Below are 27860 nucleotides of genomic sequence, written 5' to 3' on the forward strand. Positions count from 1 at the left end.
GTCTTAACAACCGTTCCACAGGTGCATGTTCATGAATTGATTATGGGTCATTGAACAAGCATGGGAAACAGTGTTTAAACTCTTTACAATGAAGATCTGTGAAGTTATTTGGATTTTTACGAATTATCTTTGAAAGACAGGGTCCTGAAAAGGGGACGTTTCTTTTTTTATATCAGGGATGGGAAACTCCAGTCCTGAGGGGTGGAGGGGTGTCCCTTTCCCCCTATCTCTAGCAAACACAGCTGATTTAAGCTCATTGCTTTCTAAACTGAAGACGACCATTAGTTGATCATTGGAGTCAGGTGTGTTAGCTGGGGCAAAAAGAGTGACACCAATCAGGCTCTGGAGGACCGGAGTTACCCATCCCTGATATATATACAGTACCAGTCAAACGTTTGGACACACCTCCTCATTCCAGGGTTTTTCTTTATTTTTTACTATTCTCTACGTTGTAGAATAACAGTGAAGACATCAAAACTATGAAATAACACGTATGGAATCATGTAGTAAGCAAAAAAGTGTTCAACAAATGAAAATCTATTTTATATTCTTCAAAGCAGCCACCCGTTGCCTTGATGACAGCTTTGTCCTGTGCGCCACATTATGCCTGACAACTGTAAACGTTTATGACCTTTGCTTCACTCAGGCTTTTACGGGCGACCATGGACTATGGAACAGAGGACTGAGCTTTTCCAAAGGTAGTAAACCATTTCTAAACACACACTCACCCATACTCTTTCTCTCCCTCTTCATCATCCTCTTTCTCTCCCTCTTCATCATACTCTTTCTCTCCCTCTTCATCACACTCTTTCTCTCCCTCTTCATCATACACTTTCTCTTTCTCTCCCTCTTCATCATCCTCTTTCTCTCCCTCTTCTTCACAGGGAACTTATTATCCACCTTGTTCCTTTCACTGATCCAGTCCTTACAGGAAGTTGTTCCTTTCACCGATCCAGTCCTTACAGGAAGTTGTTCTTTTCACCGATCCAGTCCTTACAGGAAGTTGTTCCTTTCACCGATCCAGCCCTTACAGGAAGTTGTTCCTTTCACCGATCCAGCCCTTACAGGAAGTTGTTCCTTTCACCGATCCAGCCCTTACAGGAAGTTGTTCCTTTCACCGATCCAGCCCTTACAGGAAGTTGTTCCTTTCACCGATCCAGCCCTTACAGGGAGTTCTTGCTTTCACCGATCCAGCCCCTACAGGAAGTTGTTGCTTTTCCAGAAGTGTCTCATACAGTGTGTTTGTAGAGAGCATAAGTGTCTCAGTGTGTTTGTTTGTGTAGGGAGAAGAAGTGGGGTCTGAACACGTACCTCTACGCCCCTAAAGATGACTACAAACACAGAATGTACTGGAGGGACCTATACTCACCTGAGGAGGCAGGTTAGGAGGACACAGCGTCACACACACACACACACACACACACACACAGCGTTGCAAACCCCTGACCCCTGTGGCCTATCAGTACCATCTAGTTACACCCCACCCTTAGTTCAGATAAGAGACATAGTGATTGTGATGTGTGTTGTTGTTGTTGTGGCGTTGCCTAGGAGATGCAGCTCCATACTGTTGATATGTTGTCATGTCAGATCATCGTTGATGCCCTCACTTTGACCTGATCCACTCCCATTTACCTTTTGATCTACTTTGATTTAATTGATCTACTTAGCAACTATCGCATTGTTGTGAAAGCCTCTGTCTCGAATGACACCATTTCCCTCAGATAGTAGAAGTAGATGGTGCACGTCTTTAGGTCGTCATTTTGAGACATGGACAATTAAAATGTGTTCTTGTCAATCCATTTACCTGGTTAAGTGAAGTTAAAATGGTATTTTACTTTGACGTGGCACCCTCTTCCCTAATCTATACAGGATATATAATGCACAACCTTTGACCTGGTCAAAAGTAGTGCACTATAAAGGGAATAGGGTGCCATTTGGGGTGAATCTTAATCTTCTGTTCCAGAGAAACTGGTTGCTCTGATAACTGCAGCGAAGAAGAACGGAGTGGACTTCATCTACGCCATTTCCCCTGGACTGGACATCACATTCTCCAACCCCAAAGAGGTTGCCACCCTGAAGAGGAAACTGGACCAGGTGATGTTCTAGAACCATGGTAACATAGAACTGGACCAGGTGATGTTCCAGAACCATGGTAACCTAGAACTGGACCAGGTGATGTTCTAGAACCATGGTAACCTAGAACTGGACCAGGTGATGTTCTAGAACCATGGTAACCTAGAACTGGACCAGGTGATGTTCTAGAACCATGGTAACCTGGAACTGGACCAGGTGATGTTCCAGAACCATGGTAACCTAGAACTGGACCAGGTGATGTTCCAGAACCATGGTAACCTAGAACTGGACCAGGTGATGTTCTAGAACCATGGTAACCTAGAACTGGACCAAGTGGGGGTATTAGAACTATGTTTAGAGAGAAAAGCTGATTTCTCCTCCCCTCCTCTTCCAGGTGAGTGGGTTTGGCTGCAGTTCCTTCTCCCTCCTCTTTGACGACATCGAGACAGAGATGTGTCCGGCGGACAAGCAGGCATTCAGCTCGTTCGCCCACGCCCAGGTAGCTGTCACCAACGAGGTGTTCACACACCTGGGACAGCCTGACACCTTCCTCTTCTGCCCCACAGGTGAGGTCAGACCATCACCACAGAATCAGAATGATCTAGAATGGACGAATGGTCAGTCAGACCCATAGAAATATAATCCGAAGGATCTAGAATGGACGAATGGTCAGTCAGACCCATAGAAATAGAATCAGAAGGATCTAGAATGGACATTCCAATTCCATATCAACATTCCAATGTCAGACAACCGCACCGTGAGAAGGTCATTGTAATTAAAAGCAGTGTTCCATTACATGTTGGTTGCTGGCAGCCATATTGGACACACCCTGTTTGCTGCTTTTTGCAAGTGTCGTCAAGGACTAGAATGTCTGTGTGTGTTGTGGTTTGTTTCAGATTACTGTGCAGCATTCTGCACTCCTAACGTCTCCCAGTCGGCCTACCTTCACACTGTGGGAGAGAACCTCCTACCTGGGATTGATGTTCTCTGGACAGGTGAGAGCAGACAGGAAGTCCCTTTCCTTCCTTTTGTTTCCCACCAACTATGTTCTGTTTCCTAATTTAGCTCCTAATGTTTCCTAGGATGAGTGAGTTTTAAGGACATTACAAAGCGCAGTGTTAAGACTATCAGGCATCCAATCTAACCCACTCTATGCTATCCTGTCCTGCAGGTCCTAAGGTGGTGTCGCACCACATCACGGTAGAGTCCATTGTAGAGGTGTCCTCCGTCCTGAAGAGGGCGCCGGTTATCTGGGACAACATCCACGCCAATGACTACGACCCCCAGAGAATCTTCATGGGACCATACAAGGTGTCTATTATTAAACTATGACCCCAGGGGATGGGACCATACAAGGTGTCTGTTATTAATACTGTGACCCCAGAGGATGAGACCATACAAGGTGTCTGTTATTAATACTGTGACCCCAGGGGATGAGACCATACAAGGTGTCTATTAATATTATGACCCCAGGGGATGAGACCATACAAGGTGTCTATTATTAAACTATGACCCCAGGGGATGAGACCATACAAGGTGTCTGTTATTAATACTGTGACCCCAGGGGATGAGACCATACAAGGTGTCTATTAATATTATGACCCCAGGGGATGAGACCATACAAGGTGTCTATTATTAAACTATGACCCCAGGGGATGAGACCATACAAGGTGTCTGTTATTAATACTGTGACCCCAGGGGATGAGACCATACCAGGTGTCTATTATTAATACTGTGACCCCAGAGGATGAGACCATACAAGGTGTCTATTATTAATACTATGACCCCAGGGGATGAGACCATACCAGGTGTCTATTATTAATAGACTTTTCTATTCACCTTCTATTGTGGAAGGTTTATGATAATTATTAATTGTCTATTCAACCACTATTGCCTATATAATGCACTACTATTGCACTATAAGCAGTGTTCTGTAAGCAGTGTTCTGGAAGCAGTGTTCTAGAAACAGTGTTCTAGAAGCAGTGTTCTGGAAGCAGTGTTCTAGAAGCAGTGTTCTGGAAGCAGTGTTCTGGAAGCAGTGTTCTGGAAGCAGTGTTCTGGAAGCAGTGTTCTGGAAGCAGTGTTCTAGAAGCAGTGTTCTGGAAGCAGTGTTCTAGAAGCAGTGTTCTGGAAGCAGTGTTCTAGAAGCAGTGTTCTAGAAGCAGTGTTCTGGAAGCAGTGTTCTAGAAGCAGTGTTCTAGAAACAGTGTTCTGGAAGCAGTGTTCTAGAAGCAGTGTTCTGGAAGCAGTGTTCTGGAAGCAGTGTTCTGGAAGCAGTGTTCTAGAAGCAGTGTTCTAGAAGCAGTGTTCTGGAAGCAGTGTTCTGGAAGCAGTGTTCTAGAAGCAGTGTTCTAGAAACAGTGTTCTGGAAGCAGTGTTCTAGAAGCAGTGTTCTGGAAGCAGTGTTCTGGAAGCAGTGTTCTAGAAGCAGTGTTCTGGAAGCAGTGTTCTGGAAGCAGTGTTCTGGAAGCAGTGTTCTGGAAGCAGTGTTCTAGAAGCAGTGTTCTAGAAGCAGTGTTCTGGAAGCAGTGTTCTGGAAGCAGTGTTCTGGAAGCAGTGTTCTGGAAGCAGTGTTCTGGAAGCAGTGGTAGACGGGGAATATGTTAATAGTAGATGTAGAGTAATAGAGAAGTTTTTTCTCCTCCACTACTGTGGTCCTCTTCTCCCCCCCACCCCCCCCCCCCCAAATTCCTCTTCTTAGGATCGTCCCACAGACCTGATCCCCAAGCTGAGAGGGGTGCTGACCAACCCTAACTGTGAGTACCACCCTAACTTCGTGGCGATCCACACCCTGGCGACGTGGTGCCGGTCTGAAGGAGGAAGAGGAGGAGGACAGAGAGACGTGGAGATGAGTGAGTATCTATGAGGTGTTACTGTTTTACACTCCTTTCAATGTCTTATGTGAGGCAGCTTGATGTACAAGTAACCCCTGGACAGGACGCTAGTCTATTGCAGGGCCTCGCCCCCCAATCCATCCCCTGAGTGCCATGCAGAGAGGCCTCGCCCCCAATCCATCCCCTGAGTGCCATGCAGAGAGGCCTCGCCCCCAATCCATCCCCTGAGTGCCATGCAGAGAGGCCTCGCCCCCAATCCATCCCCTGAGTGCCATGCAGAGAGGCCTCGCCCCCAATCCATCCCCTGAGTGCCATGCAGAGAGGCCTCGCCCCCAATCCATCCCCTGAGTGCCATGCAGAGAGGCCTAGCCCCCAATCCATCCCCTGAGTGCCATGCAGAGAGGCCTCGCCCCCAATCCATCCCCTGAGTGCCATGCAGAGAGGCCTCTTCCCCAATCCATCCCCTGAGTGCCATGCAGAGAGGCCTCGCCCCCAATCCATCCCCTGAGTGCTATGCAGAGAGACCTCGCCCCCAATTCATCCCCTGAGTGCCATGCAGAGAGGCCTCGCCCCCAATCCATCCCCTGAGTGCTATGCAGAGAGGCCTCGCCCCCAATCCATCCCCTGAGTGCCATGCAGAGAGGCCTCGCCCCCAATCCATCCCCTGAGTGCCATGTAGAGAGGCCTCGCCCCCAATCCATCCCCTGAGTGCCATGCAGAGAGGCCTCGCCCCCAATCCATCCCCTGAGTGCCATGCAGAGAGGCCTCGCCCCCAATTCATCCCCTGAGTGCCATGCAGAGAGGCCTCGCCCCCAATCCATCCCCTGAGTGCTATGCAGAGAGGCCTCGCCCCCAATCCATCCCCTGAGTGCCATGCAGAGAGGCCTCGCCCCCAATCCATCCCCTGAGTGCCATGCAGAGAGGCCTCGCCCCCAATCCATCCCCTGAGTGCCATGCAGAGAGGCCTCGCCCCCAATTCATCCCCTGAGTGCCATGCAGAGAGGCCTCGCCCCCAATCCATCCCCTGAGTGCTATGCAGAGAGGCCTCGCCCCCAATCCATCCCCTGAGTGCCATGCAGAGAGGCCTCGCCCCCAATCCATCCCCTGAGTGCTATGCAGAGAGACCTCGCCCCCAATTCATCCCCTGAGTGCCATGCAGAGAGGCCTCGCCCCCAATCCATCCCCTGAGTGCTATGCAGAGAGGCCTCGCCCCCAATCCATCCCCTGAGTGCCATGCAGAGAGGCCTCGCCCCCAATCCATCCCCTGAGTGCCATGTAGAGAGGCCTCGCCCCCAATCCATCCCCTGAGTGCCATGCAGAGAGGCCTCGCCCCCAATCCATCCCCTGAGTGCCATGCAGAGAGGCCTCGCCCCCAATTCATCCCCTGAGTGCCATGCAGAGAGGCCTCGCCCCCAATCCATCCCCTGAGTGCTATGCAGAGAGGCCTCGCCCCCAATCCATCCCCTGAGTGCCATGCAGAGAGGCCTCGCCCCCAATCCATCCCCTGAGTGCCATGCAGAGAGGCCTCGCCCCCAATCCATCCCCTGAGTGCCATGCAGAGAGGCCTCGCCCCCAATCCATCCCCTGAGTGCCATGCAGAGAGGCCTCGCCCCCAATCCATCCCCTGAGTGCCATGCAGAGAGGCCTCGCCCCCAATCCATCCCCTGAGTGCCATGCAGAGAGGCCTCGCCCCCAATCCATCCCCTGAGTGCCATGCAGAGAGGCATCGGCACCCTTTTTTAGTTTTTGGTCTGACTCAACCTGGGGGATCGAACCCCCAACCTTCCAATCTTAGGATGAACCACAAGGCCAATGAGTTAAACTAAACCTAAACTACGTCATCGCCCCAGCAGGTGGTGGTGATGATGAGGCAGGCTCAGACCCCTGCTACAGCCCCAAGAGAGCCCTCACCCTGGCCCTGACTGACTGGCTACAGGAGTTCCTCAGCACGGACCAGCCTGGAGGTACAGAGGGGAAAGATGACCAACCAAGAGGGCAGCTTCAACATTCAATTCAATACAACTTTATTTATACCCTCGTGGGCAAACACATGAAAACGACACAAACACAACACATCCTCGTCTCCATGAGGACCGTGATTCCAGATCCACTTTTTTTTTTTTTTTTTAACACCATGACAATACTACCATACAGAACCCTGTAGAGACCATATAGAATAAGACTGAGTACTATAGCAGTAACACTATGACAATATTACCATACATCTACTCATTGTGAAGAGATAAAACAGATGAATTAACTCTCTGGCTGTCGTCTTCACCTCAGGCCCTCGACCTCTGAACCCCACCCACCTGAAGAAAGAGTCCTCTGACGAGGAGCCCATGCAGACTGACGTTGGAGACCCCGTGTACGTGCCAGGTTCTGGGGACAACCCCCTGTTCACTGCAGAACCCCTGACCCTGGACGATCTCCAGCTCCTCTCAGAACTGTTCTACCTGCCGTATGAACACGGTTCTACTGCTAGAACCATGCTGACGGAACTGGACTGGCTGAAAGCACACAGAGAAGCAGTGGGAGATGCAGAGACTGAGATGGTGAGTAGTGTGTGTGTGTGTTGGGACTGAGATGGTGAGGAGTGTGTGTGTGTGTTGGGACTGAGATGGTGAGGAGTGTGTGTGTGTTGGGACTGACATGGTGAGGAGTGTGTGTGTGTGTTGGGACTGAGATGGTGAGGAGTGTGTGTGTGTTGGGACTGAGATGGTGAGGAGTGTGTGTGTGTTGGGACTGAGATGGTGAGGAGTGTGTGTGTGTTGGGACTGAGATGGTGAGGAGTGTGTGTGTGTTGGGACTGAGATGGTGAGGAGTGTGTGTGTGTTGGGACTGAGATGGTGAGGAGTATGTGTGTTGGGACTGAGATGGTGAGGAGTGTGTGTGTGTGTTGGGACTGAGATGGTGAGGAGTGTGTGTGTGTGTTGGGACTGAGATGGTGAGGAGTGTGTGTGTCTGTTGGGACTGAGATGGTGAGGAGTGTGTGTGTGTTGGGACAGAGATGGTGAGGAGTGTGTGTGTGTTGGGACAGATGGTGAGGAGTGTGTGTGTTGGGACTGAGATGGTGAGGAGTGTGTGTGTGTTGGGACTGAGATGGTGAGGAGTGTGTGTGTGTTGGGACTGAGATGGTGAGGAGTGTGTGTGTGTTGGGACTGAGATGGTGAGGAGTGTGTGTGTGTGTTGGGACTGAGATGGTGAGGAGTGTGTGTGTGTGTTGGGACTGAGATGGTGAGGAGTGTGTGTGTGTTGGGACTGAGATGGTGAGGAGTGTGTGTGTGTTGGGACTGAGATGGTGAGGAGTGTGTGTGTGCTGGGACTGAGATGGTGAGGAGTGTGTGTGTGCTGGGACTGAGATGGTGAGGAGTGTGTGTGTGCTGGGACTGAGATGGTGAGGAGTGTGTGTGTGCTGGGACTGAGATGGTGAGGAGTGTGTGTGTGCTGGGACTGAGATGGTGAGGAGTGTGTGTGTGTTGGGACTGAGATGGTGAGGAGTGTGTGTGTGCTGGGACTGAGATGGTGAGGAGTGTGTGTGTGCTGGGACTGAGATGTTGAGGAGTGTGTGTGTGTTGGGACTGAGATGGTGAGGAGTGTGTGTGTGTTGGGACTGAGATGGTGAGGAGTGTGTGTGTGTTGGGACTGAGATGGTGAGGAGTGTGTGTGTGTTGGGACTGAGATGGTGAGGAGTGTGTGTGTGTTGGGACTGAGATGGTGAGGAGTGTGTGTGTGTTGGGACTGAGATGGTGAGGAGTGTGTGTGTTGGGACTGGACTGGCTGAAGGGACTCAGAGGCAGTGTGGGATATAGAGACAAATACTGAGTGGGACTCAATCAATCAATGTAATAATATAAGGATCTTTATTGATGTGGAAATTGTAAGAACTTACATGGACAACTCTCACACATACACACTCTCTAACACACACACACTCTCACACATACACACTCTCTAACACACACACTCTCTAACACACACACACTCTCTAACACACACACACTCTCTAACACACACACACTCTCTAACACACACACTCTCTAACACACACACACTCTCTAACACACACACACTCTCTAACACACACACTCTCTAACACACACACACTCTCTAACACACACACACTCTCTAACACACACCTAACACATACACTCTAACACACACACACTCTCTAACACACACACTCTCTAACACACACACTCTCTAACACACACACACTCTCTAACACACATACACACTCTCTAACACACACACACATACACACTCTCTCTTTCTCACTAACTCCCTCTCTCTGTCTATGTATCTCTCTCTCTGTCTCTATGTATCTCTCTCTCTGTCTCTATGTATCTCTCTCTCTGTCTCTATGTATCTCTCTCTCTGTCTCTATGTATCTCTCTCTCTGTCTCTCTCTCTCTGTCTCTATGTATCTCTCTCTCTGTCTATGTATCTCTCTCTCTGTCTCTATGTATCTCTCTCTCTGTCTCTATGTATCTCTCTCTCTGTCTCTATGTATCTCTCTCTATGTATCTCTCTCTCTGTCTCTATGTGTATCTCTGTCTCTATGTATATCTCTCTCTCTGTCTCTATGTATCTCCCTCTCTGTCTCTATGTATCTCTCTCTCTCTGTCTCTATGTATCTCTCTCTCTGTCTCTGTGTATCTCTGTCTCTATGTATATCCCTCTCTCTGTCTCTATGTATCTCCCTCTCTCTGTCTATGTATCTCCCTCTCTCTGTCTATGTATCTCCCTCTCTCTGTCTCTATGTATCTCCCTCTCTCTGTCTCTATGTATCTCTCTCTCTATGTATCCCTCTCTCTCTCTATGTATCTCCCTCTTTCTGTCTCTATGTATCTCTCTCTCTATGTATCCCTCTCTCTCTCTATGTATCTCCCTCTTTCTGTCTCTATGTATCTCTCTCTCTGTCTCTATGTATCTCCCTCTCTCTGTCTCTATGTATCTCCCTCTCTCTGTCTCTATGTATCTCCCTCTCTCTGTCTCTATGTATCTCCCTCTCTCTGTCTCTATGTATCTCCCTCTCTCTGTCTCTATGTATCTCCCTCTCTATGTATCTCCCTCTCTCTGTCTCTATGTATCTCTCTCTCTGTCTCTATGTATCTCTCTCTCTGTCTCTATGTATCTCTCTCTCTGTCTCTATGTATCTCTGTCTCTATGTATCTCTCTCTCTGTCTCTATGTATCTCCCTCTCTCTGTCTCTATGTATCTCTCTCTCTGTCTCTATGTATCTCTGTCTCTATGTATCTCTCGCTCTGTCTCTATGTATCTCTCTCTCTGTCTCTATGTATCTCTCTCTCTGTCTCTATGTATCTCCCTCTTTGTCTCTATGTATCTCTCTCTCTGTCTCTATGTATCTCTCTCTGTCTCTATGTATCTCTCTCTCTGTCTCTATGTATCTCTCTCTCTATGTATCTCTCTCTCTGTCTCTATGTATCTCTCTCTCTGTCTCTATGTATCTCTCTCTCTGTCTCTATGTATCTCCCTCTTTGTCTCTATGTATCTCTCTCTTTGTCTCTATGTATCTCTCTCTCTCTCTCTATGTATCTCTCTCTCTCTATGTATCTCCCTCTCTCTGTCTCTATGTATCTCCCTCTCTCTGTATCTCTCTCTGACTCTATGTATCTCTCGGCCTCCTCTCTCCCTCTCTACAGACAGCAGAGTGGCGTTCCAGGGCGAAGTGTTTTGACGTGATGTGTGTTGCTGTGTTTACCATGTTTAACCGCCTGTCCAACGCCCCCAACCGGAGCATCCTCTACGACCTCTACAACTACATCTGTGACATCAAGAGTGGTGTCACCCTGGCCCGCGCCTACGTCAAACAATTGGGTACAACAGGGGCTGGGGGGGGTAGTGTGTGCGTGAGACGCATGAAGCGGCGCCGCCAAACAATTAAGTACAACGGGTGAGGGGGGGGGGGGGAGACCCATATAGGTCAGTATGTTGTTGTGTAGGTCGGTGCATTGTTGTGTAGGTCGGTGCGTTGTTGTGTAGGTCGGTGCGTTGTTGTGTAGGTCGGTGCGTTGTTGTGTAGGTCGGTGCGTTGTTGTGTAGGTCAGTATGTTGTTGTGTAGGTCGGTGCGTTGTTGTATGGTGTGGCACAAGGAGCTGTATGCAGTAGGCAATAAGCATACAGGTTGATGTATCATTTACGTGTAATATTGTTTGTGTCCACAGGGGGGCAGAGTAGGCCCTCAGCCCAGGTGATGACTGACGACCCAGAGCCCTGGGGGTTTAGAGGGGGTCTCTCCGGGGAGTTCCAGGTACGGCGCTTACCCCCATCATCCACCCCTTTAACCCCCATCATCCACCCCTTTAACCCCCATCATCCACCCCTTTAACCCCCATCATCCACCCCTTTAACCCCCATCATCCCACCCCTTTAACCCCCATCATCCACCCCTTTAACCCCCATCATCCCACCCCTTTAACCCCCATCATCCACCCCTTTAACCCCCATCATCCCACCCCTTTAACCCCCATCATCCACCCCTTTAACCCCCATCATCCACCCCTTTAACCCCCATCATCCACCCCTTTAACCCCCATCATCCACCCCTTTAACCCCCATCATCCACCCTTTAACCCCATCATCCACCCCTTTAACCCCATCATCCACCCTTTAACCCCATCACCCCTTTAACCCCCATATCCCACCCCTTTAACCCCCATCATCCAACCCTTTAACCCCCATATCCCACCCCTTTAACCCCCATCATCCACCCCTTTAACCCCCATATCCCACTCCTTTTTAACCCCCATCATCCACCCCTTTTTAACCCCCATCACCCCTTTGATGAGATGACTGGAATTCTTTTGTATGCCTCTTACATCTCAATCGGTCAACAGCGTCATTGCATCAACATTGGTAATAAATTCTGCAGTCAAACTTTTTAAAAGTGTAAATATGTCATCCTTGTTACTGGATGTGTGCAACAAAAGTTCAACATTCACCTTTTGCTACTATTTGTCAAGTCTACAAGTACAATGTGATGCACAACACAGAACACACTACAACTGTGTTCTTCTGCTGCCACATTCACATCACAGATCAACACTCAAACAATGACAAGCCACACACACACAGGGGATCACAGACGACCACCTAGACAGAGCCATTGATCTCTCAGGCATAAAGAGATCTTTGTCTTGGTACTGACTGGTTGATGACGATAGTATTGCTGTTGTTTGTTGTTGTTCAGAGAATGCTGCCTTGCCATGGTAACAGAGATCTGTTCCGTCACCCTCCTATGACATCAGTGTATTCTATACGACCCTTCTGCCCAGAAGACAAGGTTAGTTATTTCAATATATCTAGAACTGACTCGAACATGATCTATTCAAATATACGAGGCGTGTGGGCCGACTGGGAATGGAAACCAGGTCTTCTGAGTGTTTTGCCATAAGACTGTTAGTCCACTGAGTGAAAGCCTGTAGTATAGAGCACCACAGTGGACACGTCATAATTCCCATAAAACCTAGCAGTCAAACAGGGAAATGGTTCCAAATGTTTTTCCTCCATTCATTTTTCCCATCTAGGATTTTAGAAACACTTAATAAGGGCTGTGTTTCATGTAGACTTACCTTGGCCTGATGTTTTGATCACTATGTAAATCTCTCTCGGACAAGGTGACTTTTATCAATATATTCAGCACTATTTACTCTGATTCGAAAATGCTAATTAGTATCAAAGTAGACGTCATGCAAGACTACAAATCCCTGCAAGCTCCTGCACGTCATCTCGAGTTGACACCTTTGCTAACAGATTTTGTGTCAATTTAAAACTTGCACAAGACAGTTCACAGAATTGTCCATATAAAGAACTTTATTCAATTTATTCATTACTACATGGATTCAGCAGTCTCGTCTATATCATGGCCTTTGTAGTTCTGTATGATAGCCACATTAGCATTACATTTTTTGGGAGGTAAATACTGGCGAATATATTGATGTCACCTTGTCTGATGGGGGGGATTTACATGGTTATCAGAACGTCACACCAGGGTAAACCTACACAAAACACAGCCATTATTTTAAGTGTTTCTAAAATCCCTTATGGGAAAAATGAATGATGCTAGGTTTTATGGGTATTCTGACTCATACTGTGGTACTCAATTGTTTTAATAATTATTCTAATATGACTCGCAAGTTTCATTCTCATTGAGAAGCTAGCTGATGCATGAAGAAGCTAACGCGTGTAGTTATAAGCTAGCGCGGGCATTAGGTTTGGTTCAAACCAGCTCTGAAATACGTGAGGCATGTATCGGCTAGCTGACATCTTTATTGATTTTGTCTTTATAACATCTCTGTTGTTTCAGACTGAGATACAGAAGATCCACATGGAGATGCAGAGAGGAGAGGCCAAGGCACCTGCAGCAGCACTACCTGCTCTGATCAGTGATGGGTGAGAGTGTGTGTACAGCATGACTCCCATGATCCACTCTGGACAGTCTGATCAGCCAGTAGTTTTTGTGCTTCAGTAAGTGACTGTGCCTTCAGTCTTAGACGTCCAGTATGTAATGTCCCAGTGTACCTCTCGCCCTCCCCAGGCTAGCAGGAGGGCAGCTGTCCCCCTCCCCAAACTGTGGTCTGGTTCTGGAGGATGAGAGGGGGGTGTGTGGGTACGCCCTGGGCCTCACTGACGCCACAGCAGCTGCACTGAACAACCAGGTAACCGCTAGGTTCCAACGGGACAATCACACACTGGAATATGACTTGGTCTTGATAGGAATCATTGACCCCAACATTATTCTATATGGTTGTAGTTCTGTCTCTCTGTATTACTTCATATGTTTTGTATGGAGTTCATTGACTCTGAAAATACGATTTAATCTTTTCTCCCTCTCCCCCCATCCGTCTTGTAGAGGACGTTGCCAGGGGACTTCCCTTCCTTGGTAACCATGCAGCTCCACCCCCGGGTTACAGACCCCGCCCCCGCCAGGCGTATGATTGGCAGCCTGCTCTCGTTGATGAAGACCAGTGGTGAGTTGTTAACTTGTATATTATGGTGCACCTGCACAGTGGGTTTCTGGTCACTGTTGGACTGAGCCTAGAGCAGGACTCTCCAACCCTGTTCCTGGAGAGCTACCCTCCTGTAGGTTCACTCCAACCCTGTTCCTGGAGAGATACCCTCCTGGAGGTTCACTCCAACCCTGTTCCTGGAGAGATACCCTCCTGGAGGTGTTCACTCCAACCCCAGTTGTAACTAAGCTGATCAACTAGCTAATTATTAGAATCAGGTGCACTAGATTAGGGTTGGAGTGAACCTACAGGAGGGTAGCTCTCCTGGAACAGGGTTGGAGTGAACCTACAGGAGGGTATCTCTCCAGGAACAGGGTTGGAGAACCCTGGCTTAGTGTCATGGCTGCTATGCAGCGTGATGTCAGGGTTCAACAATACCCTTGACCCATTAGTAATCAGACCGGGGTTCAAGCACTTTCAGCTTTTGCTTTAGAGGTGGGGAATTGACACAATATAAAGTAGGACTCAGTTACTGATCAAGAAATGGATCAGATGTGTCTATGCCAGATGGTGCTTCTCTCCCTGATGGCATAGGACTGGATTATCAGAACTAACACACATCTATATTCAGATTGAGGTGCATCGTTCAGTTTGTTCCTCACATTCTTGTCATTTGACTGTAGTTATCAGAATCTCTCTCTCCTACAGGTTCCAGAGGTGTGTTCTGTGAGCTGAGGCAGGGTGACAGGAGGATGTTTGACTTCTACTCTAAACTGGGCTCCTTCACAACGCTCAAAATGGCGGGGCTGCCTCAGGACGTCGTCGCCATGGGAACCAGCTTGTAGACTTGCCACCACATTTGCACTACTGCATCGTCAGGTTTTTAAAATGACCTTTTGGATAACGTTTGATTAATTCAGCTGCTTATTTGATGGCCATGTGTCAATCAATTACTATGGGATGATGTGTCAAATGTATCTGATCAAGTTTGTCAATGGGATCCACATTGTTTGACTGAGTATTTGTGGAACGGGTCTTTGTAAATTCCAATCAGTTAATGTTATGTTTTAATGGAATGATAACTTGAAGTGAATGATGCATTTAAATCAGCCTGTAAGAGGATCTAACTAATGTACTGTATCTGTTGATCAATAAAGATTTGAACATTTTGAATATGTGTGACCCATGTTTTCTGTGGTAAGCTGTCCATTATTCAACCAACTCTTTGGACCAGAATGAACATTTTAATCTGAGGTGTTCTGTTTTAAAAGGAAGAGAGAAAACACGTTGTTAACATAACAGCTGGTGTAAGATCATGATGCATCTTATTCAGTAGTCTGTTCAACATATGACGAATGTTGACAACCCAACGTCATCTAAGTTTTGCATTTGTGAGTTAGTGTTAACAAGGGTCCTCTTCAGAAGGCACAAACGTAAAAAGATAAATACATTATAACGGAAAACTTCAGGTAATGAATGCTCAGTTTTGAAACGTTTCTTTCAGATTTGTGCCTATTGAACACAACCCTGTGAGCGTTTGACCACTGTTCAACCATAGATCTTCTTAGGCTGCGTTTAGAGATGCAGACAATTATTTTGAACAGTCAGATCTGATGTGATTGGTATAAACATCAGAATTGGGCTGTCTGTTTAAACCCAAACTTAGTGGACTACATTACCCAGACTCCTTGGGGGGGGGGGGGGGGTAGGAAGTTGCCCATGTGAAGAATCTTAGGGTGTCTGTCACCAAACACTAGTCGTTTCTCTGGACAACCTTGTTGGTGATGACTGGGACCGTAACCCTTCCTGGAACAGAGTTCTCTTACCTCATCACACTACTTCACAGGTGTGTCAGGCCACAGGTAGGTGATGTTGGTAAGTTCTAAAAATCAACCCTCTCTCCAGTCCCTCCTCAGGATCTCTCTTTCCTCCCCATCCATTTTAAATGAACTCCAGTCCTTCATACTTCAGGTCTCCTATCTTCGTCTCTGGCAGTAACATCCTCCCGTCTAAAGTAAAGGCCAGGATGTACGTCGCTATCTTCCCTGCGTCCTCCTCCGACTTCAACGCTAGTACGATCTGATCGTCGGTGTCCGGTACGAACTTGAACGAGGAGAAACCGTGCGTTGGGTGGAGGGGTCCAGCGTGCCCCACGGTGATTTCGCGGAAGTCCGAGGGGCAGGAGAGGAGGAGGTTGGTGGCGCGGTGCTCGTCGGCGATCTCATCGTAGCGTTCGGAGCTGGCGCGGCGAGGGAGGAAGAACCAGCGCTGGAGGCGGTCGGACCACGCTGCAGACTCATGGATCAGGTAACCTGGAGAGAGAAAGAGAGATACATGAGAGAGAAAGTGTGAGATTAACCCAGTTGACAGAGATGGTGAGATGATCGAGGGAGTGTTTTTCCACACAACTGACTTGGTGCATCAGGTCGCCTCGGAGAAAGACAATAGAAAGTGACATCTTCAGAGGAACAGAGAGAGTTAGCGTGACACAAAGAATAAAGGGTGTGTCATACATTCTTCCAGGAACCAAGAGGATTAAACGCAGGTGTATTAGACTCCTCCCCCCTCCCTCACCTGGCGGTTGAATCCCGGCTGCGCTGCGCAGGGCATTGTAACGCGGTACCCAGTTCTCGTGTTGCACGTTGCCGCGGTAACCCACCACCTTGATCCATTGGGGGTTGTCGTTGATGAACTCTCCGGTAGTGGTCGTCCACTCTTTACCCAGACCACCCACGTAGAGGCACTCATCCTTCACCGCCAGCCACTCCGCCTTGAACCCTACACAGAGGTCAAGGGTTAGAGGTTATTACAGTATGGTCCTGGTGATCCACTCTTCCCCAGACCCCCCCACACACACACACACACAGACCTTTTGAGACAGACCCGTCTCCATCAGTCAGTATAACCCAGGGTACCGCCTGGTTCCCCTCTATCCTGTAGACAACTCCTGTACGGTCGTCCACGCTGTACAGGTGACCGTTGAACGCAACCAGCTCCGACAGCTCCATACCTGGGGGTACAATGATCAGTCCGTCAATACGATGATCAGTCCGTCAATACGATGATCACTCAGTCAATACGATGATCTGTCGGTCAATACGATGATCAGTCCGTCAATACGATGATCAGTCCGTCAATACGATGATCAGTCCGTCAATACGATGATCAGTCCGTCAATACGATGATCAGTCCGTCAATACGATGATCAGTCCGTCAATACGATGATCAGTCCGTCAATACGATGATCAGTCCGTCAATACGATGATCAGCCCGTCAATACGATGATCAGCCCGTCAATACGATGATCAGCCCGTCAATACGATGATCAGCCCGTCAATACGATGATCAGCCCGTCAATACGATGATCAGCCCGTCAATACGATGATCAGCCCGTCAATACGATGATCAGCCCGTCAATACGATGATCAGCCCGTCAATACGATGATCAGCCCGTCAATACGATGATCAGCCCGTCAATACGATGATCAGCCCGTCAATACGATGATCAGCCCGTCAATACGATGATCAGCCCGTCAATACGATGCACCCAGCGCAGCACAGTCTTCATTAATATTAAGTACAGAAAGTATTCACTCTAACTCTTTCCATTTGTTGTTGTGTTACAGCCTGAATTTAAAATGGATTCAATTTGTCACTGGCCAACACACAATACCTCATAATGTCAAAGTGGAATAATGTTTTTAGACATTTTTACTACAAAGATAAAGGCGTCCTTCCTAACTCAGGAGAGGAAGGAAACCGCTCAGGGGTTTCACCATAAGGCCAATGGTGACTTTAAAACAGTTACAGAGTTTAATGGCTGTGATAGAAGAAAACTCAGGATGGATCAACAACATTGTAGTGACTCAACCATACTAACCTAATGGACAGAGTGAAAAGAAGGAAGGCTGTACAGAATAAAAAATATTCCAAAACATGCATCCTGTTTTCAACGATGCGAAACAAGTAATACTGCTAAACATGTGGCAAAGCAATTCACTTTTTGTCCTGAATACAAAGTGTTATGTATTGGATTACAGAGTACCAAACATTACAGAGTACCACTCTACATATTTTTAAGCATAGTGGTGTCTGCATCATGTTATGGGTATGCATGTAATTGTTAAGGACAGAGTTGTTTTTCAGGATAAACAAGAAACGGAATAGAGCTAAGCACAGGCAACATCCTAGAGGAAAACCTGGTTCCGTCTGCTTTCCAACAGACACTGGCAGATTAATTCATATTTCAGCAGGACAATAACCTAAAACACAAGGCCAAATCTACACTGGAGTTGCTTACCAAGAAGACAGTTAATGTTCCTGAGTGGCCGAGTTACAGTTTTGAATTAAATCTACTTTAAAAAAATCGATGGCAAAGACTTGGTTGTCTAGCGATGATCAACAACCAATTTGACAGAGCTTGAAGAATTTTAAAATGAAGAAAGCAAAGATTGTACAATCCAGTTGTGCACAGCTCTTAGAAACTTTACCAGAAAGACTCACCGCTGTCATCGCTGCCAAAGATTATTCTAACATGTATTGACTCAAGGGTGTGAATACTTATGTAAATAAGATATTTCCGGATTTAATTTTCAATAAATGTTTTGACTTTGTCATTACGGGGTATTGTGTGTAGAGGGTGAGAGGAAAAACATACATCTGTTGAATTCAGGCTGTAACACAATAACATGTGGAATAAGTCATGGAGTATGACTACTTTCTGGAGATGTATTCTTCTCATACGACAGAAGAAAGAAGAACACATTCCAACTACTGTTATGTGATACTAGCCTGGCTGCCAGTCCGTCTCTGCCCTCTAGCCACTCCTTACAAAGCAAGACAGATCCATAAGGAGTAGGCAAGAGAGCAGAATCAGAGTGGTCTGACAGCCAGGCAAAGAGAACACAACACAGTGGTTTAAACCAGTGGTTTTCAAACCTCTCCTCGTGGAACCTCAGACGTTTCACAATTCCATTGTAGAACTAGCTCAGCTGATTCCCCTAGTTGACGGTTTGATGATGAGTTGACAAGTTGAATCTGCGGTCCTAGCTCTGGAGTACATTAAAAACATGGAACGACTTGGGGGTCCCTGAGAGATCTGAGAACCCCTGGTTTAAACCATTCTCCTCTTCTGCTTCGTCTTTGGGTTCTAGGCTGGGTTACTGTAAAGACGCACTATGCAGAAATCACTCTGCCATTTCCTGGTTGCTACAATTCTAGTAGTTGTGACAAAATGCAGGTATAGCGTAGAGAATCTAAAACTTAAGAACAGGAAGCATAGAAATAGCGCACACAGGACAGATCTACTGCTTCTTAGACTTGCTTTCAATGAGAACTACAGATCTATAACACGCATTTCTATGTGAATTTGGTCAAGTCGCCCCAAAAAGTGACATATTGCAGCTTTAAAAGCAGTTTGTGACAAATGCTGATATAAAAAGGTCCGGGTCCCAAATGGCACCCTATTCGCTGTTTTCTGCACTACTAAGTAGTGCACTAAAGAGGGAAGAGAGTGCCATTTTAGATGGAACCACAGTAACTAAAACCACCTCGTCCCTTCTCAGCCAGGTGGCTCTCCAGGGTCAGGCTGTCTGCGTCCCACTCCACCTCCACTCTGTCCCCACTCTCAGACACCACCAGGTGGCCCCTCCGCATGACGCTGAACCATGTCTGACCCTACAGGACAGAAGATCAATACCTTATTTTAGCATGTAGCTGAACCACATCTGACCCTACAGGACATGAGATCAATACCTTATTTTAGCATGTAGCTGAACCACGTCTGACCCTACAGGACAGAAGATCAATACCTTATTTTAGCATGTAGCTGAACCACGTCTGACCCTACAGGACATGAGATCAATACCTTATTTTAGCATGTAGCTGAACCATGTCTGACCCTACAGGACAGAAGATCAATACCTTATTTTAGCATGTAGCTGAACCACGTCTGACCCTACAGGACAGAAGATCAATACCTTATTTTAGTATGTAGCTGAACCACGTCTGACCCTACAGGACAGAAGATCAATACCTTATTTTAGCATGTAGCTGAACCACGTCTGACCCTACAGGACATGAGATCAATACCTTATTTTAGCATGTAGCTGAACCATGTCTGACCCTACAGGACAGAAGATCAATACCTTATTTTAGCATGTAGCTGAACCACGTCTGACCCTACAGGACATGAGATCAATACCTTATTTTAGCATGTAGCTGAACCACGTCTGACCCTACAGGACATGAGATCAATACCTTATTTTAGCATGTAGCTGAACCACGTCTGACCCTACAGGACATCAATACCTTATTTTAGCATGTAGCTGAACCACATCTGACCCTACAGGACAGAAGATCAATACCTTATTTTAGCATGTAGCTGAACCACGTCTGACCCTACAGGACAGAAGATCAATACCTTATTTTAGCATGTAGCTGAACCACGTCTGACCCTACAGGACATCAATACCTTATTTTAGCATGTAGCTGAACCACATCTGACCCTACAGGACAGAAGATCAATACCTTATTTAGCATGTAGCTGAACCACGTCTGACCCTACAGGACAGAAGATCAATACCTTATTTAGCATGTAGCTGAACCACGTCTGACCCTACAGGACATGAGATCAATAGTGTATTTTAGCATGTAGCTGAACCACGTCTGACCCTACAGGACATGAGATCAATAGTTTATTTTAGCATGTAGCTGAACCACGTCTGACCCTACAGGACATGAGATCAATAGTTTATTTTAGCATGTAGCTGAACCACGTCTGACCCTACAGGACATAAGATCAATAGTTTATTCTACTCCTAAAATAAGATAAATTAAGAAATACTGTATTAATCCCTGATGTAGCTAACACGTCTGCTCCTTAAAATAAAATAAGCTTGTTGAATTAACATCAAATCCAATCACATTTTCTATTGAGTAAACTTAAAATCACCACACGCTTCAGAGTAAAACACTGCAAAGAAATAAAGCAAACTGATGAATAAAAGAACATAAACACATGGACCTCCCGAGTGGAGCTGTGGTCTAAGGCTCTGCTAGCTGTGGTCTAAGGCTCTGCTAGCTGTGGTCCTAAGGGCTCTGCTAGCTGTGGGTCTAAGGCTCTGCTAGCTGTGGGTCTAAGGCTCTGCTAGCTGTGGTCTAAGGCTCTGCTAGCTGTGGTCTAAGGCTCTGCTAGATGTGGTCTCATAGGCTCTGCTAGCTGTGGTCTAAGGCTCTGCTAGCTGTGGTCTAAGGCTCTGCTAGCTGTGGTCTAAGGCTCTGCTAGCTGTGCTCTAAGGCTCTGCTAGCTGGGTCTAAGCTCTGCTAGCTGTGGTCTAAGGCTCTGCTAGCTGTGGGTCTAAGGCTCTGCTAGCTGTGGTCTAAGGCTCGCTAGCTGTGGTCTAAGGCTCCTGCTAGCTGTGGTCTAAGGCTCTGCTAGCTGTGGTCTAAGGCTCTGCTAGCTGTGGTCTAAGGCTCTGCTAGCTGTGGTCTAAGGCTCTGCTAGCTGTGGTCTAAGGCTCTGCTAGCTGTGGTCTAAGGCTCTGCTAGCTGTGGTCTAAGGCTCTGCCTAGCTAGCTGTGGTCTAAGGCTCTGCTAGCTGTGGTCTAAGGCCTCTGCTAGCTGTGGTCTAAGGCTCTGCTAGCTGTGGTCTAAGGCTCTGCTAGCTGTGGTCTAAGGCTCTGCTAGCTGTGGTCTAAGGCTCTGCTAGCTGTGGTCTAAGGCTCTGCTAGCTGTGGTCTAAGGCTCTGCTAGCTGTGGTCTAAGGCTCTGCTAGCTGTGGTCTAAGGCTCTGCTAGCTGTGCTCTAAGGCTCTGCTAGCTGTGGTCTAAGGCTCTGCTAGCTGTGGTCTAAGGCTCTGCATCACACTGCTAGCTGTGGTCTAAGGCTCTGCTAGCTGTGGTCTAAGGCTCTGCTAGCTGTGCTCTAAGGCTCTGTATCACACTGCTAGCTGTGGTCTAAGGCTCTGCTAGCTGTGGTCTAAGGCTCTGCTAGCTGTGGTCTAAGGCTCTGCTAGCTGTGGTCTAAGGCTCTGCATCACTCTGCTAGCTGTGGTCTAAGGCTCTGCTAGCTGTGGTCTAAGGCTCTGCTAGCTGTGGTCTAAGGCTCTGCTAGCTGTGGTCTAAGGCTCTGCTAGCTGTGGTCTAAGGCTCTGCTAGCTGTGGTCTAAGGCTCTGCTAGCTGTGGTCTAAGGCTCTGCTAGCTGTGGTCTAAGGCTCTGCATCACTCTGCTAGCTGTGGGTCTAAGGCTCTGCTAGCTTGTGGTCTAAGGCTCTGCTAGCTGTGGTCTAAGGCTCTGCTAGCTGTGGTCTAAGGCTCTGCTAGCTGTGGTCTAAGGCTCTGCTAGCTGTGGTCTAAGGCTCTGCATCACTCTGCTAGCTGTGGTCTAAGGCTCTGCTAGCTGTGGTCTAAGGCTCTGTATAACACTGCTAGCTGTGGTCTAAGGCTCTGTATCACACTGCTAGCTGTGGTCTAAGGCTCTGTATCACACTGCTAGCTGTGGTCTAAGGCTCTGTATCACACTGCTAGCTGTGGTCTAAGGCTCTGCTAGCTGTGGTCTAAGGCTCTGCTAGCTGTGGTCTAAGGCTCTGCTAGCTGTGGTCTAAGGCTCTGTATCACACTGCTAGCTGTGGTCTAAGGCTCTGCATCACACTGCTAGCTGTGGTCTAAGGCTCTGCCATCACACTGCCTAGCTGTGGTCTAAGGCTCTGCATCACACTGCTAGCTGTGGTCTAAGGCTCTGCATCACACTGCTAGCTGTGGTCTAAGGCTCTGCTAGCTGTGGTCTAAGGCTCTGCTAGCTGTGGTCTAAGGCTCTGCTAGCCTGTGGTCTAAGGCTCTGCTAGCTGTGGTCTAAGGCTCTGCTAGCTGTGGGTCTAAGGCTCTGCTAGCTGTGGTCTAAGGCTCTGCTAGCTGTGGTCTAAGGCTCTGCTAGCTGTGGTCTAAGGCTCTGCTAGCTGTGGTCTAAGGCTCTGCTAGCTGTGGTCTAAGGCTCTGTATCACACTGCTAGCTGTAGGGTCTAAGGCTCTGCTAGCTGTGGTCTAAGGCTCTGCTAGCTGTGGTTAAGGCTCTGCTAGCTGTGGTCTAAGGCTCTGCTAGCTGTGGTCTAAGGCTCTGCAGCTGTGGTCTAAGGCTCTGCTAGCTGTGGTCTAAGGCTCTGCTAGCTGTGGTCTAAGGCTCTGCTAGCTGTGGTCTAAGGCTCTGCTAGCTGTGGTCTAAGGCTCTGCTAGCTGTGGTCTAAGGCTCTGCTAGCTGTGGTCTAAGGCTCTGCTAGCTGTGGTCTAAGGCTCTGTAGCACACTGCTAGCTGTGGTCTAAGGCTCTGCTAGCTGTGGTCTAAGGCTCTGCTAGCTGTGTTCTAAGGCTCTGTATCACACTGCTAGCTGTGGTCTAAGGCTCTGCTAGCTGTGGTCTAAGGCTCTGCTAGCTGTGGTCTAAGGCTCTGCATCACACTGCTAGCTGTGGTCTAAGGCTCTGCATCACACTGCTAGCTGTGGTCTAGGCTCTGCTAGCTGTGGTCTAAGGCTCTGCTAGCTGTGGTCTAAGGCTCTGCTAGCTGTGGTCTAAGGCTCTGCTAGCTGTGGTCTAAGGCTCTGCTAGCTGTGGTCTAAGGCTCTGCATCACACTGCTAGCTGTGGTCTAAGGCTCTGCATCACACTGCTAGCTGTGGTCTAAGGCTCTGCTAGCTGTGGTCTAAGGCTCTGCTAGCTGTGCTCTAAGGCTCTGTATCACAACTGCTAGCTGTGGTCTAAGGCTCTGCTAGCTGTGGTCTAAGGCTCTGCATCACTCTGCTAGCTGTGGTCTAAGGCTCTGCTAGCTGTGGTCTAAGGCTCTGCTAGCTGTGGTCTAAGGCTCTGCATCACTCTGCTAGCTGTGGTCTAAGGCTCTGCTAGCTGTGGTCTAAGCTCTGCTAGCTGTGGTCTAAGGCTCTGCTAGCTGTGGTCTAAGGCTCTGCTAGCTGTGGTCTAAGGCTCTGCTAGCTGTGGTCTAAGGCTCTGCATCACTCTGCTAGCTGTGGTCTAAGGCTCTGCTAGCTGTGGTCTAAGGCTCTGCTAGCTGTGGTCTAAGGCTCTGCTAGCTGTGGTCTAAGGCTCTGCTAGCTGTGGTCTAAGGCTCTGCCTAGCTGTGGTCTAAGGCTCTGCAATCACTCTGCTAGCTGTGGTCTAAGGCTCTGCTAGCTGTGGTCTAAGGCTCTGTTATCACACTGCTAGCTGTGGTCTAAGCTCTGTATCACACTGCTAGCTGTGGTCTAAGGCTCTGTATCACACTGCTAGCTGTGGTCTAAGGCTCTGTATCACACTGCTAGCTGTGGTCTAAGGCTCTGCTAGCTGTGGTCTAAGGCTCTGCTAGCTGTGGTCTAAGGCTCTGCTAGCTGTGTCTAAGGCTCTGCAGCTGTGGTCTAAGGCTCTGTATCACACTGCTAGCTGTGGTCTAAGGCTCTGCATCACACTGCTAGCTGTGGTCTAAGCTCTGCATCACACTGCCTAGCTGTGGTCTAATGCTCTGCATCACACTGCTAGCTGTGGTCTAAGGCTTCTGCATCACACTGCTAGCGGTGGCTAAGGCTCTGCTAGCTGTGGTCTAAGGGGGCTCTGCTAGCTGTGGTCTAAGGCTCTGCTAGCTGTGGTCTAAGGCTCTGCTAGCTGTGGTCTAAGGCTCAGCATCACACTGCTAGCTGTGGTCTAAGGCTCTGCGAGCTGTGGTCTAAGGCTCTGTATCACACTGTAGCTGGGGTCTAAGGCTCTGCTAGCTGTGGTCTAAGGCTCTGCTAGCTGTGGTCTAAGGCTCTGTATCACACTGCTAGCTGTGGTCTAAGACTCTGCTAGCTGTGGTCTAAGGCTCTGCTAGCTGTGGTCTAAGGCTCTGCATCACACTGCTAGCTGTGGTCTAAGGCTCTGCATCAACACTTGCTAGCTGTGGTCTAAGGCTCTGCATCACAACTGCTAGCTGTGGTAGCTGCTAGGTCTAAGGCTTCTGCTAGCTGTGGTCTAAGGCTCTGGCTAGCTGTGGTCTAAGGCTCTGCTAGCTGTGGTCTAAGGCTCTGCACATCACACTGTAGCTGTGGTCTAAGGCTCTGCATCACACTGTAGCTGTGGTTCTAAGGCTCTGCATCACACGCTAGCTGTGGTCTAAGGCTCTGCATCACACTGCTAGCTGTGGTCTAAGGCTCGCATCACACTGCTAGCTGTGGTCTAAGGCTCTGCTAGCTGTGGTCTACAGGCTTGCTAGCTGTGGTCTAGGCTCTGCTAGCTGTGGGTCTAAGGCTCTGATCACACTGTAGCTGTGGTCTAAGGCTCTGCTAGCTGTGGTCTAAGGCTCTGCTAGCTTGGTCTAAGCTCTGCTAGCTGTGGTCTAAGGCTCTGCTAGCTGTGGTCTAAGGCTCTGCTAGCTGTGGTCTAAGGCTCTGCTAGCTGTGGTCTAAGGCTCTGTATCCCACTGCTAGCTGTGGTTAAGGCTTGCTGAGCTGTGGTCTAAGGCTCTGCTAGCTGTGGTCTAAGGCTCTGCTAGCTGTGGTCTCTAAGGCTCTGCTAGCTGTGGTCTAAGGCGCTGCTAGCTGTGGTCTAAGGCTCTGCTAGCTGTGGTTCTAAGGCTCTGCTAGCTGTGGTCTAAGGCTCTGCTAGCTGTGGTCTAAGGCTTCTGCTAGCTGTGGTCTAAGCTCTGCTAGCTGTGGTCTAAGGCTCTGCTAGCTGTGGTCTAAGGCTCTGCTAGCTGTGGTCTAAGGCTCTGCTAGCTGTGGTCTAAGGCTCTGCTAGCTGTGGTCTAAGGCTCTGCTAGCTGTGGTCTAAGGCTCTGCTAGCTGTGGTCTAAGGCTCTGCTAGCTGTGGTCTAAAGGCTCTTGCTAGCTGTGGTTAAGGGGCTCTGCTAGCTGTGGTCTAAGGCTCTGCTAGCTGTGGTCTAAGGCTCTGCTAGCTTTGGTTCTAAGCTCTGCTAGCTGTGGTCTAAGGCTCTCTAGCTGTGGTCTAAGGCTCTGCTAGCTGTGGTTCTAAGGCTCTGCTAGCTGTGGTCTAAGGCTCTGCTAGCTGTGGTCTAAGGCTCTGCTAGCTGTGGTCTAAGGCTCTGTATCACACTGCTACTGTTGGTCTAAGGCTCTGCTAGCTGGTGGTCTAAAGGCTCTGCTAGCTGTGTTCTAAGGCTCTGCTAGCTGTGTTCTAAGGCTCTTATCACACTGCTAGCTGTGGTCTAAGGCTCTGCTAGCTGTGGTCTAAGGCTCTGCTAGCTGTGTCTAAGGCTCTGCATCACACTGCTAGCTGTGTCTAAGGCTCTGCATCACACTGCTAGCTGTGGTCTAAGGCTCTGCTAGCTGTGGTCTAAGGCTCTGCTAGCTGTGGTCTAAGGCTCTGCTAGCTGTGGTCTAAGGCTCTGCTAGCTGTGGTCTAAGGCTCTGCTAGCTGTGGTCTAAGGCTCTGCATCACACTGCTAGCTGTGGTCTTAAGGCTCTGCATCACACTGCTAGCTGTGGTCTAAGGCTCTGCTAGCTGTGGTCTAAGGCTCTGCTAGCTGTGCTCTAAGGCTCCTGTATCACACTGCTAGCTGTGGTCTAAGGCTCTGCTAGCTGTGGTCTAAGGCTCTGCATCACTCTGCTAAGCTGTGGTCTAAGGCTCTGCTAGCTGTGGTCTAAGGCTCTGCTAGCTGTGGTCTAAGGCTCTGCATCACTCTGCTAGCTGTGGTCTAAGGCTCTGCTAGCTGTGGTCTAAGGCTCTGCTAGCTGTGGTCTAAGGCTCTGCTAGCTGTGGTCTAAGGCTCTGCTAGCTGTGGTCTAAGGCTCTGCTAGCTGTGGTCTAAGGCTCTGCATCACTCTGCTAGCTGTGGTCTAAGGCTCTGCTAGCTGTGGTCTAAGGCTCTGCTAGCTGTGGTCTAAGGCTCTGCTAGCTGTGGTCTAAGGCTCTGCTAGCTGTGGTCTAAGGCTCTGCTAGCTGTGGTCTAAGGCTCTGCATCACTCTGCTAGCTGTGGTCTAAGGCTCTGCTAGCTGTGGTCTAAGGCTCTGTATCACACTGCTAGCTGTGGTCTAAGGCTCTGTATCACACTGCTAGCTGTGGTCTAAGGCTCTGTACTCACCACTGCTAGCTGTGGTCTAAGGCTCTGTATCACACTGCTAGCTGTGGTCTAAGGCTCTGTATCACACTGCATCACACTGCTAGCTGTGGTCTAAGGCTCTGTATCACACATGCTAGCTGTGGTCTAAGGCTCTGCTAGCTGTGGTCTAAGGCTCTGCTAGCTGTGGTCTAAGGCTCTGCTAGCTGTGGTCTAAGGCTCTGCTACGGTGGTCTAAGGCTCTGCTAGCTGTGGTCTAAGGCTCTGTATCACACTGCTAGCTGTGGTCTAAGGCTCTGCATCACACTGCTAGCTGTGGTCTAAGGCTCTGCATCACACTGCTAGCTGTGGTCTAAGGCTCTGCATCACACTGCTAGCTGTGGTCTAAGGCTCTGCTAGCTGTGGTCTAAGGCTCTGCTAGCTGTGGTCTAAGGCTCTGCTAGCTGTGGTCTAAGGCTCTGCTAGCTGTGGTCTAAGGCTCTGCATCACACTGCTAGCTGTGGTCTAAGGCTCTGCTAGCTGTGGTCTAAGGCTCTGTATCACACTGCTAGCTGTGGTCTAAGGCTCTGCTAGCTGTGGTCTAAGGCTCTGCTAGCTGTGGTCTAAGGCTCTGTATCACACTGCTAGCTGTGGTCTAAGACTCTGCTAGCTGTGGTCTAAGGCTCTGCTAGCTGTGGTCTAAGGCTCTGCATCACACTGCTAGCTGTGGTCTAAGGCTCTGCATCACACTGCTAGCTGTGGTCTAAGGCTCTGCATCACACTGCTAGCTGTGGTCTAAGGCTCTGCTAGCTGTGGTCTAAGGCTCTGCTAGCTGTGGTCTAAGGCTCTGCTAGCTGTGGTCTAGGCTCTGCTAGCTGTGGTCTAAGGCTCTGCATCACACTGCTAGCTGTGGTCTAGGCTCTGCATCACACTGCTAGCTGTGGTCTAAGGCTCTGCATCACACTGCTAGC

The 27860-nt window shown here is 48.7% G+C and overlaps 2 protein-coding genes across 5 annotated transcripts in view; one reads left to right on the top strand and one right to left on the bottom strand.

Annotated features, from left to right (window-relative positions):
• The window catches only part of ogal (O-GlcNAcase like), a 40870-nt gene extending 25817 nt beyond the window's left edge, over positions 1–15053 (top strand). Inside the window, exons 7-22 of one of the 2 annotated variants that reach the window (XM_031811680.1) lie at positions 647–698; positions 1284–1381; positions 1964–2094; positions 2468–2639; positions 2970–3068; positions 3245–3384; positions 4775–4925; positions 6758–6871; positions 7194–7462; positions 10574–10748; positions 11097–11182; positions 12122–12214; positions 13238–13323; positions 13469–13589; positions 13784–13901; positions 14589–15053. In XM_031811680.1, coding sequence (XP_031667540.1) covers positions 647–698; positions 1284–1381; positions 1964–2094; positions 2468–2639; positions 2970–3068; positions 3245–3384; positions 4775–4925; positions 6758–6871; positions 7194–7462; positions 10574–10748; positions 11097–11182; positions 12122–12214; positions 13238–13323; positions 13469–13589; positions 13784–13901; positions 14589–14725 — 2042 coding nt within the window. In that variant the 3' untranslated portion in view covers positions 14726–15053. The remainder of the gene's footprint in view (positions 1–646; positions 699–1283; positions 1382–1963; positions 2095–2467; positions 2640–2969; positions 3069–3244; positions 3385–4774; positions 4926–6757; positions 6872–7193; positions 7463–10573; positions 10749–11096; positions 11183–12121; positions 12215–13237; positions 13324–13468; positions 13590–13783; positions 13902–14588) is intronic. The other variant, XM_031811682.1, reaches the window with a different exon arrangement.
• Positions 14427–27860, bottom strand: part of LOC109877380 (soluble calcium-activated nucleotidase 1) — a 40966-nt gene continuing 27532 nt past the window's right edge. For 2 of the 3 annotated variants that reach the window (XM_031811685.1, XM_031811683.1), the window contains exons 3-6: positions 19430–19556; positions 16750–16890; positions 16455–16658; positions 15105–16192 (exon numbers count right to left, since the gene is read on the bottom strand). In XM_031811685.1, the coding sequence (XP_031667545.1) occupies positions 15822–16192; positions 16455–16658; positions 16750–16890; positions 19430–19556 (843 nt within the window). In that variant the 3' untranslated portion in view covers positions 15105–15821. Of the gene's footprint in view, positions 16193–16454; positions 16659–16749; positions 16891–19429; positions 19557–27860 lie in introns of all 3 variants that reach the window. The other variant, XM_031811684.1, reaches the window with a different exon arrangement.

This window comes from Oncorhynchus kisutch, unplaced genomic scaffold, assembly GCF_002021735.2.
Source record: "Oncorhynchus kisutch isolate 150728-3 unplaced genomic scaffold, Okis_V2 Okis01b-Okis20b_hom, whole genome shotgun sequence".
Lineage (NCBI taxonomy): Eukaryota > Metazoa > Chordata > Actinopteri > Salmoniformes > Salmonidae > Oncorhynchus > Oncorhynchus kisutch.